The sequence below is a fragment of the Astatotilapia calliptera genome, chromosome 10 (assembly GCF_964374335.1).
Source record: "Astatotilapia calliptera chromosome 10, fAstCal68.1, whole genome shotgun sequence".
Lineage (NCBI taxonomy): Eukaryota > Metazoa > Chordata > Actinopteri > Cichliformes > Cichlidae > Astatotilapia > Astatotilapia calliptera.
The window spans coordinates 24,909,669-24,921,864 of NC_137431.1; the positions used below are offsets into that span (position 1 = coordinate 24,909,669).

Below are 12,196 nucleotides of genomic sequence, written 5' to 3' on the forward strand. Positions count from 1 at the left end.
TCTCAGAGATGTCTTTTGCGTGTGTGTGTCCCACACATGCATGTACACGCTTGTCTGTTTCAGCAAAGGTAATTATGTGTAAGTTATGTGTGCGTGCGGGGGGTTGGGTTTTTTTTTTTTTTTTTTTTTTTTTTAAACACAGAGGGGTTGATAATTATGGGTTAAATGAGTGCTCTCAGTCAGCCTCCCTGAGTGTGTGTAAAAAAAGGAAGGCACAGCGAAAGCCACTTCAAGGCCGGCTAATTACCCCAAGGAAGAGAGGAAACATAAATGGACGATTTTGCGGCTATAATGTTACAGCAAAACGGCTAAATCAACCTCAGCACGTGAAACAGAGCCACAGCTACTTTTGAAGGCTCCTAGCAGCCCTGAGCACATGTGTGTATGTGTGCGTGCGCCCCATATGCGAAGGATCTGCCGAGAAGCAGAAGATGTGCGTATGTGTCTGTACGCAAACTGTATGTGAGTGTGATTTGTGTGCAGAAAAGTCACACTTGCTGAGTACTGATGTTATTTAACCTCTGCGTTTCTGTCCCAGGCGGTCTTTTTTCTGTAACGTGAAGAATCATGTAGAGTTTTGTTGGTGCTCATGAACATTCATTGCCTTACTTGTGGTTTTGACTCCTATTACAGGAAAAGTTTTTTTTTAATGTCATGCAACCTTTTTACCAGCTATACCAGTTCTGAAACTTTTTCTAGTTTTCCCCCAACCAAAGGCCTCATCTAACCCTACAGTTCATATCAACCCTTGTGAATAAAAAGGACCCAAATTCAATTTTAGTGAAGAGAGAGAGAAGAAAAAAAAATCAGCATGCTATCTTTGCAAACTCTTGTTTATTTTCCCTGCATAAATCACATTCATTCGACACAGCGCTCCATGTTTTTCCACTAGGTCATCCAGGCAGTAGTTTTACACCCGGTGCAGTTTGAGAACCTCCGCATTCTTATGCCACTCACCGCCGGTGCCAGTTGCATCGTTTGGGGATTTTCCCTGCAAAATGTCAGTGATACTGCTGAATGTGAAGAAAAAATGCAAAAATAAATTGCTTCCTTTTCCTTGGATAGAGTTGTGTGTCGCTCATAAAACGGTGTTGATAACAAGAGACGATTTATGCAAATCAACCACATCAATAACTTCACAGAAAGGCGACATCGAAGAACATTGATCATCTTATTTGAATGCAAAGTTCTGCTGGGAAACCTTGACGTTCATCTGACATGTGGACTCATCATTGTCATTGAAGAAAAGCATTGCCTTACAGCAGAGGGCTTTGTTTAGCTCGACAGGGCGCCCTGCCGCTTCACAAAGCACATTTTTGCAATTTTCTTGGCTGGTTCGTTGTAAGATCTATGACAACGCAGCTTTTCTTCAATGCAAAATATTATTTTCTAAATCAAAAAATTACAGTTTTTTCCAAATTGCAGAAAGTTACCGCTCCCATCTCTCAATGAAACATCTGAAAATAAACACCGAACAAAAGGAACTGCATCAGATTTACAGAACAAAACAAATCTCAGGTACTTACATTGTATTCCAGTATATTTATAACATAACAATCTAACGGGACATTGACCCTTTTCACTTTTTTTGGTCATCTCCATAATTTCCTCATAACTGCTTCAATCCATTGCTCATACCGAGGCTGCTGGCTTGTGGCTGCCTCACAGTACTGAATAGTTTTAGCTTTAGCTAAAGAGGTCGAGGGTGATTTAAGTGTCTGATTAGGTTTGTTGTTACAAATAATTTGCGTGGTGGTTCCCCCTGTGGATTACTTTGGCGAACTTTGCTGTGAGTGAACTTTCTTCGCTCACAGTGAGGAGTTTCCACGCTAATGACATGTGGGCGTGTGACCGTGAGCACACACGTGACTACTTCTCTGCACCGCAGTGCGCGTGTTGCAGACCGGCAAACGGACATAAGGGAGTCTGACCAGCACAAGCCGAGAGTAGCAGGAAAAGACAGAAAGCAAAAAGTTTTGACTCAGCCGTCAGACGCCTCAAATCACGATCTCTTTTAACAACCGGAGGATTCGTCACAGTGCAACCCTCAGCGCAGTCCAGATCTATCCGGTAGTTGGCTGGGGTTTGTAACAGTGTGGCTGATTGGTGTTTCTGGGAATGAAAACGCCATCAAAGCAGCAGAAGGGTCATTAAAAGACAGACGTTTGAGAAAATCTGACCCCAGTGAGTCATAAGAAGTAGAATGCCTTAATGGAGATTTTTAGCATTTAGAAAATGTGGAAAAGAACACAAATGAATAATTTAACTTACATGTGGCCTGCCACATTAAACTAAAAAAACAATTGCTTGCCAGAAGCAATTTTTTGTATCCGCGTCTGTCTGTTTTGTTTCAGAGTTACTTTCTTGTTCCCATCAATGTGAGTTTCCCATCTCTAACTTGAAAGGGCCAATGCAGTCACCTCGTTTGAGCTGATGCAGTGTTAATGTCCAACCTTCACAATACCAGCTGTGCAGACTTCTGTGTTTTCACACATCCATCCTGAGCTGGCGAACTGCAGACAGTCCCCTTTCCGTCTTCGACCCCACGTGATTAACCACATGACATGCAAACCAGCCAGGCGATGCAGCTCCCCTGCCCATCTTCATTGATAAAATACTGGTCTGCCGGGTCATAACCTTAAAACCTACTCAGTGTTTAACGCCTGCTGATTTCATTCTCTTGCCTTTGTTCTCGGCCTCTAAGGTGATGAAAGAGGCTTTTTGTACAATCCTTAAACCACGAGGTTTGTCCTCCGTCTCACTGTTTCTTCAGATCATTATGAATGCAGGTCATATTATCACCACATTTCACCTTCCTACTATGCTACCTGCTCCCCTGCACTTCTTCCCACCCACCATCACCATCAGCAGCCCCATCCTCACACCTCCCCTTCGGCTCTTGAGAACAGAAGCAGCCAGTTTTGTTTTCACGGCATTAAAAAGCGGTGTAGCAGTTTGATCTGAGCTCCGCTGCCGGTCGTGCAGCATACACATGAGGGTCCGTTTCCACACATGTGTGTGCACACGCGTGTGGTCAGTGCGAGTCTTTAAGATGCTGATTGATCGGAAAGGAGCAGTTTAAAGTGTGTGTAAATGTGCAGTGTAGCAGTGTGGAAGCTCTGCCTTTAAGTGATAAGGTGCTCGCTTTGTAACTCAGTGGGGGGTCTAGCGAGCAGCAGCAGATCTGGCCTTCTGCACTGCTGATTTTACACACTTCACACACAGTGTCCAAAATAAAATCGCTTGGAAAACTTCTCTCTCTTTTTTTTTTTTAATGTTCGTGCCGAGGAAAATTAGTGCCTCTGCAGAGCCTCACATTTACACACATCCACCTGCTCGCAAACACACTGATACTCACACCGAACAGCACTATTTAAACTCCCCAAGAAAACAATACCAGTCCACACAGGGCCTGCTTCAAATGAATGCAGTGAAATTCTGTCCAAGGCTGGCCGCTTAGCTGCTTCCAACTTTGCAAACCGCTGTGACATATCGTATGTCAGCTAGCATGCTGCGAGCATTAGTAATAACTGGATTTCACGTAAGTTATTGAAAGCCATTTGTAAACAGAGACATGAAAGCAAACAAGCTCACACGCAGCCTCACTTGATCATCAAAGACTTATCGATCAAATAGTCCTCCTGCACCTCCTCCTCCGCCTCCCCGCTCCACTGAAAACCAGTGTGAGCGAAGTACGGCCCATCTGTTTTGTTCCAAACCGTGTTTAAAATGTCCAGCTTTCTTCCTTTTCTTTCAGTCTTGGATGAAGTATAAGTGCACGCAAATCCCCCCCAAAATTCGGAGACACTTAACATTTGCATCTTCTTCCATCAGTGAATTATTTAAGAGGAGAACGCAGATTTTTTTTTAAATAATTCTTTTCATGTCTGGTTGCATCTTGTTATTTCTTTTGTAAGCAAATGAACGAAAGGAAAACTCGTGTAATTGCAAAGCTCTTTGATCGTGCTCAGCAGCGTTGGGCCGAACGGCTGATTCTGAATCTTAAAATCTCAAAATGCAGTTTGCAGACATTATTTGTAATTGGAATAATATAGATTCTGTGATCAAATTAAGATACATCTGGTTTTCCTGACTTGATTCCAGACAACTTGATTAGCCAAACTTAAACAAATACTTTTGGGGGTTTTTTTCCTTTTCAATTGGTGTATCTTAGATTGTATCATCCTGGGTCTCTTTTATGTCTGTCACATGCAAAAGTCTTTATTTTTGCTTGGAAAATGTGAATTGTGCAAAATGTTCTAACATAAGGCAAAAGCAGTTTTTTGTACTTCTCAGGCTTCTTGAAGGATATTCAAAGCTCTTCTTTTATCTGAATTAATTTGTGTTGTTGTTGTTGTCGTCTCATCAACAGTCTAACAAAGTCTCGGTGGTACAGCAGTCTCACGGGATGCACCCGCTGACCTCCCTCCTGCCCTACAGCAACGATCACTTCAGCCCGAGTTCTCCTCACCTGCCCACAGACATGAGCCAGAAGACAGGTGAGAGCACACGTAGACACCTAGTATAGAAACATTGTGCACATACTGTTAGTGGAGGCTTGCACATGCAGACGCAGCTAAACAGGCGTAGTTTTGGAGCTCAGTTAGATTTAAAAAGTCTCTCTACACAAGTGCAAGTAAACACAGACGTTCCTGGGACATCTGCCGAATAGTCGCTGAAACCTCGGTCCGCATACACACTGTTTGTGCTGTTGACACATCATTTGTCACATCTGTGCAGATGCACCACACACACGTTTGTCACTTCACCAGAAGCACACACGAGAAATGTAATATTACAAATTTAATGCAGTAATATTTTTGCGCACTCCCTCTTTCATATGCACGCACACAGTATTTCTTTTTTGGCTCCCCCACCTCGCCTGGAACATGGACACACATAGAAAGACACAGGCACGCACTCTGTGTGTGAAGTGGCAGCATCAGCTCCGTCAGCCTGTGGCGGTCTCATGGCTTCTCTGAAGTGGCCTGCTCTTCTGAAGGGACAGCCAGCCACACACACACACACACACACTCACACAAAAAGATGGAAACAATTAGGGTGACAATCGCACAAACCATTGCAGCAGCGCACACAAGGTTCTCCTTAGCAAGCACTACACATACAAACACACACTCTCCTCTGTTTGGAAGGCACAAACAAACACACCCTGGCATTTAAAACACTATCGGGTTTTGGACCTGCCTGTGGCAGGGCCTGAAGGGTGGCACAGTGGGTTTGTGCAGCATTTCGCTTTAGTGCGAGATGTCACAACTACCGGCCACGTTTGCTGAACGTGTTCCCCAGAAGATGGCTCATCAAGCTCCTCAAAAGTATGCAGGTTACTGGTGATTTCCTTTTTATTTTAAACACGCTATGTGGATTAACGAGTTTATGCAATTGCAATGCTTTTTGTTCTTGTGCAACCTCGCTGGAACGGTGAATACTCTTGTTAAAAATAGCCAAAGCTTAAATAAGGTCCATGTGAGTTAAGCACTCTTATTACTCCTGTTAACGCTCATTTTTTTAAATAAAAAATTGCCTCTGCATGAAATCAGTGATTGGTGATTTCATGGATGAAGACTCCAGAAACCTGCCGTTCAGGCCTTTAGCCAATCAGAAGAAAGTTGTCTTAAAACAGCTTGTTTCTGACACAGTGAGAACTGATGCACCAAGGGCAAACATTAAGATAAATAAGCATTATTCTGACCCTCGAATCATGCAAAGCTACTCTGCAGTGCTCTTTAACCTTACAAAGGGAGAGGAGGAGAAATGCAGAGTTCTCACACATGGTGGCTGACTAAAGTCGTGATCATGTATGTCAGTGGGGGAAACTTACAGAGAAATGAAACTATAAGAAAATTTATTTAGTTATTATTTGATGTAATTCTGTGGTTTCTTGGTAAAGTGTGAGTACCGCTGGAGATAGAAGTTTCAGCTCACAGTAACAACCAGACGCTCATATGAAAACGCGCCTGTGAACGAGGGGTGTGAAGAAACCTAAATATTTCTTTTTGTTTGTCGTGTTTGTGTTAATGATCCCCTGTGAACAAAGTAAGACAAAAATTATAATGGTGACATGTGCAGAACACAGCAAAAGGTGCTAAAAAAAAGATCGACATGCAGTGTAGCTATCCCACGGTTCAAAGAAGTTACAGTTTAATGCTGCTGAGAGCCTTAAAATTGTCGTCCTGATGTGGAGATATGAAATCCAGTGGTCTTCAAGCGCTGCCTGGTTTTTCCTCAGGAAATCATTTATAAACTCTCTGAAGTTTACAGAGTCTGTGCGAGATTCATTGAAGGATTTTGTCCTCTGTGGTGACGTCCAAGAGAGAACAGGAAAGAGGAGGAAACAGGCTGAGAGCGAGAGACGAGAGTGAAGAACAGACTGGAAAAAACACCACAGAGAACAAAAGTCTTTTATCGGCTCTGATTAGGTGTGAGACAGCGCGAGACCTCGGGCGATCTCCTGCCTGTTCCGTCTGGAAATCCCCCTTTTTCCTCCAAACACACTCCCGCTTGTCTGGCTTAGAGAGTCTGTGTGTCTTTGTGTGTGTGTGTGTCTAACACAGTGACTCAGCCCGTAATGACAGACTGAGCCACCTGTTTGTTACTTACACACACACAAACACACGCTAACACCTGGCTGCCACATCTAACCTTTCTCAGACCATCTCACCTGAATTATTTTGGCTACGCTTCCACAGAGGAACACCGTGGTGCATGCATACGCACGCCACCTTACCTCACTTCTTTTTTTGTCTGTCAGCTGATCACAGGTTCGGGGGTTACCTCACCAGTGATGTCAGTGATTGGTGCACCTTTCTTCCTCTTTGCGCGTTGCTTAAAGGGGAAATAAAGGGACCTGAGCTATTTCTTTGGTTTTAGTGCTTGGTCTCTGGAGGCTTTTTTGGCCTTTGACCCTTCATCTTTACACGTGTCTATTAAGCCTACATTGCAGACACGGACAGCTGGCACGCCCCAGGAGTCAATCCTGTTATTCTAGGTGTTTGTGTAGTTGGTAAATGTTAAAGCAAATTCTTCCCAACAAGTCTGCGCAGTCACAAAAAGCAGGAACACACATTGATGTATACTCGAATCCTCCCACTAACCGCCTGATAACATTTACCTAAGCAGTCCCAAGTGGACTTGCACAGCAAAAGTTTAACCCATGCTTAAGTAATTTAATCACAAAGTGCTACTTGCTATGTACAGATGTTTGCTTTCCCCTTGAGTTTTATCATTGAAGTTGACACGAGGAGGATAGCAGTGTGCCAGAATCTGTCGTTTTTCTAAAGAATACGTTTTGGCAAAATCCATTTCCTTTCTAATATCTCGACAGCTAAAGTTACCCGCATCAATCTGGTGGAGGATTTCGTGACACTAGCACTGTAACGGAAGTATCAGATTGCAAACTTTTCTCAAGTTGACTCCTATAATCTTGGTCACCTGTGCTCGGTTTGTGTCAGACACAAACATGATTCATGCTTTGGACTGTCAACATGGTATCCTCACCTCAGTTCAATCATCAGTCCAGTCATTCCAATATTTAAAATCACAGCTGATGGAGGAAAATAACACCAGCCTCGACGAGGGGGAAATAATGCATTGATTTTCATGCTGTGGCTGCTTTTGGAGTTTCTGTTTTCTGGGTGAAAAAGCGTTAGGGATGGGGTTACCTGCCACCCAGGTAAGTTTGTAGCATGTTTAATAGAGTATAAAATCCCGGCCTTCAACGTGTGCTAGTATGTGGGGGTCCATTTGGGTCGGGCTGACATAAATTTGAAAGTGAGGCTTCATGCGAACTTCCCCGTATTGGTCCGGTTTGAGACTACGCTACAAGGGCAGCAACGGTGCATGCATTCTCCAAGCACACACCAGCGAACGCAACTCTAAGTCCTCTGTGTGTCTACAGTGCTGCATATAGCTCCTCTGTAACAAAGCCTTGCATTACATGGAAATCTTTATTGATAAATCAGAGGTGAAACACATTAGTCCACTCAATAGCCTGAAATCAGCTGAGAAACTGGCTAAAAAGTGTCCTGCGGCGAGGCTGCATGTTGTCTTTGTGTTTACCCATGTATTTCTGGAGAGTTTATGCAAAAACACACTTGTGCCTGACTGCTTATCCCCTGTGAAATTGTTTTATTGGCATCACAGAACGTGCAGGCCCACAGCAAAACCTCAGTAATATAAAACAGGTAGCCGATAAGATAAGACGTATATTATCTATCCTGAAGGCTGGAAAGCTTCTGTGCTACAGCAGCCAAACCACTGAAATAGCTTAAATGAAAATGACACAGCTCAGTAAATAATATACAATAAGACATTAAGATGAAAATTACACAAAAGAGAGAGAAGCTCAGTTAAACAACGAGGTCATTTATACAAAACTCTGTTTATGTTTTTTTTATTTTGCTTTTAGTTGAACAATTAACAAATTATGGTTACAAATTTCCTCTGGATTTCTTGACCTTAAGATGACTTTGCTTACTCTCCAGGCTTCTGATTGTTATTGCGTCATCTGCATCACTTCGAGTAAAAGGTCAGGAAGGAAAGAGCTGTGATTACAGTTTTTTTAAATTTATTTAATCAATCACCTACTTTGAATCTTTCTTGTGGCCTTGGGCCTTTCTTCAGAAGCACCGCACCATCGACGTGTGAAAGTTCATCTTTCCTGTTGTTGTTCTGCTCTTTGTGACATCATTAGAGGCAATAAGAAATTCCCGTGAGTGGACGTCAATGTTAATGACAAACATCACAATACTTGTGGGTTTATTTCTGTTTTGTTTTTGTTTTTTTGAAACAGTTAAAGATATAAATGTTCTTTTTTTAATATCCTTTATTGTACACAGAGCCTACATCTGTCATTTATTCTCACCACACAGTTTACTTCCTCTGTTATTTCCATCACCACCCACTGTCTGTTATTCACTGCTGCCTAAATACGGAGTTGCCTTACCTTTAGCTATATTTCAACTTTACAACCCCCTTAATTTTCCCGTTAATTTCCCCTAAAGTAATGCACATGTTGCATCATCTTTCTCATAGCATGTTTCACTTCTTTTATTCAGTGTATTAAAATTGGCCGTTAAAGTTGTCAGCAGAAAACTTAGCGCGGGGGAAATACTTACTTGATCCCCTGCTGAATTTCTAAGTTTGCTCACTCACAAAGAAATGATCGATGTCTAATTTATTTTATGGTAATTCCATTTTGATGAAGAGAGACAGAATATCAATCAAAAATAAATTTAAAAAACATAAAAGTTATAAATTGATTTGTATGTCAGTGACTGAAATATGTATTTAAGCCCCTACAACCCAGACACAATTCTGGCTTCTACTGACTGCCTGTGTGGCCCAGTGGAAAACATATTACAATCATTTGATCAGTCATCAATTACAGAAAGCATAAAGCGCTTTTTTAAAATACAGAATCAATTTCTCCCATTCTAATCTCTCCACCATCATGTCCAAGACCAAAGAGCTGTCAAAGGAAGTCAGGGACAAGACTGTAGCCCTGCCCTGTAGACCTTGGTGAGAAGGTGACACCTGTTGGTGTGATTATTCAGAAATGGAAAGAAATATAAAATGACTATCAATCACTCTCAATCAGGGGCTGCATTGCAGGATCTTGCTTCATAGGGTGAGGATGATCATGAGAAATAGATCACGAGAAACTGGCCATCTGCCCCGACCCTCAGCTGATTGGGACAGAAGTAGACCTCAAAATCAAGATGTTTGGAGGGAGAGAAATGCTGAGTATGACCCACAGAACATCATCAGCACAGTCAAGCATGGAAGTGGAATCATTATGATTTTTCCTGCTAAGGGTACAGAATGACTTCACTGCATTTAGGGGCCAATTAATGTGCCAGGTACTGTAAAATCTCCTTCCCTTAGCCAGAATTCTGGAGTTGGGTCATGGATCGGTCTTCCAGCATGATAATGACCCAAACATATCGCTAAGGCAACAAAGAAGTGGCCTACCCATTCTCCAGACATCTGTCCCTGACATGTGTGCAAACCCGGTGACCAACTAAAAGAAATGTTTTACCGCCGTGGTTCCAACAATGGTTTTCTCCACCATGTTTTGCTTATTTCAAACACTTATTTCACTCAATGACATGCAAATCAATTTATAACATTTTTGTGATGTGTTTTGGTTAATATTATCTGTCTGTCTCCATTAAAATGAAACTATCATGAAACAGTTTTCGGAAGTGAACAAACTTGGATATTCAGCAGAGGATCAAGTAAACATTTCCTCCACTGTAAAACTTCAACCCAGTGAATATTTATGAAGTATTTAGAGAAATTTCAGTGACAGAAAGATTCGTTAATCCTAGGTTTAAATTTAGGTGCTGCACAGTCACAGACACTGTCATACCTAAGCCCCACTTTACGTCACCGAGAGACTTAAAATTAGAAGCTGCAGTGGCAATGACAGGAATGGAAGGATAACCAAAGAGCTTGTTAACAACACTGTGTTTTACTCCTGTTTTTTTGCCACCCAAAGTGATAAACTTTAAACAGTCTTGTAATTATCTAACACATTTATTTGTCTGACAGATGAAACAATCATAATGAAAAGGCTTTTTTTTAAAGTAAAAATCATGGACTTTAACTAATTTTCACATTTAGAAAAAAGGCCTGGAACTTCAAACTTTTATACATCTAATTCACGTTAAGCCACTTTAAGCTTCAATGTCTTACCAATAATCCATCATTCGTGTAGCACCTTCCAAGCTCAAAAATACAGGTGAAAGTGTTTTACAACCTGAAAAGGAAAGCAGGAAATTTCACTGTCAGTAAATCCAGGAGATTCGAACGCTGCAGTGACCTTTCTGCCGGGTTGTGTTTGACATAGTGTGACCCAGCTGGTCGGCTTAGTAAATTCAGTCATTTCTCCAGTCAAGCGTAACACCGCGTGTGATTCAAAAGTGGAACATTCCCTTTAGATTGGGCAACATCTCGATTCAGATATGACTGTTTGTAAGTAAAAATTGTATTTATAGCACGTTTGAAGACAAATATTACAAAGTGCTAAACGACAAAAATGGTCAAAAAAGTAAATGAATAATAAGGACAAAAAGTTACGAAGGGCAAGTTTAAAAAGATGACTTTTGAGTCCACAAATCTTAAGCTGAGTGGGAGCGACGTACAGAGTCTCTAGTAGTCCACAAAACCTTAAGGACCTTCTGTGGATGCAGGGAGGTAAAAACCAGACTCTGAAGCAGCTGAATTAGCAACAGTGTTAAATGAGAGTACCTAAGGTTCAAATTCGACTCGAGGTTTTATTGAGACAAGTGAACAAGGAATTACAGTAAAGACGCGATGATGACATAAAGACACAAACAACAACTTCTAGACCGTGATACTGTAGGACTGAACCTGGCAATGTTTCTCAAGTGGGGGGAAAAAAGGAAGACAATATTTGCCCAGACAATAGATTATAAAATACAGAGAAGTGAAACATGCCTGCTTACCATCACCCTGCCATGTGATTAACACTTACTGTATGCTATTGTATGTATTACTGTAAATCGGAAGGGGAGTGCATGTGTGTGTGAGACAATCTGTTGTCATATAGTAAGCTTTGATTACTTCAGGAGTGCCAAACGTGAAATAGCTGACGAGGCTGGAAATCAACTTTTTATTTATTTATGTTTATTTGCAACAAATGAATAGTTGTTAACACAAATTTATTTAATCGTATTTTTTAAATAGTGATTATAGTTCCAAGCTTACCGGAGTAATTGAGACATAAACATCTCAGATCAAGAAGGTTCCTGGTTTGAATCCCGGCTGAATCCCATGTGGAGCTTACATGTTCACCCTGTGCCTGCCTGGGTTTCTTCCCACAGCCCAACATTGCATGCAGGGTAACAGGTGATTAAACCGGCTGTGAATGTGAGGTAGATGACGTTATTGAAGTGTTTAGAATAAAGTGCTGCATGAATGTGGGATTAAAATGCCTATATTAATGCAAGTAGATTTAATTATATTACAGTCACATCAGTTTAAAGTGCTGGCTATTAACTATTTGAGGCTCTTTAACCTGTAGTGCTTTTCTTCATTAAGCGATCGCCTTATTTTGAAAAGAAACGAGTCGCTGTGCGAGAGAGACGCAGTGAAAAGAGTGTAAAGGCGAATGAGCGCAAGAGTTAAAATAATAGAGTTAAATTGGGGTAAA

General features: G+C 41.6%; 1 protein-coding gene across 13 annotated transcripts in view; it reads left to right on the top strand.

Annotated features, from left to right (window-relative positions):
• The window catches only part of tcf7 (transcription factor 7), a 75,716-nt gene that overhangs the window by 39,619 nt on the left and 23,901 nt on the right, over positions 1 to 12,196 (top strand). For all 13 annotated transcript variants that reach the window (XM_026181453.2, XM_026181454.2, XM_026181446.2 and 10 more), the window contains exon 4: positions 4,373 to 4,499. In XM_026181453.2, the coding sequence (XP_026037238.1) occupies positions 4,373 to 4,499 (127 nt within the window). The remainder of the gene's footprint in view (positions 1 to 4,372; positions 4,500 to 12,196) is intronic.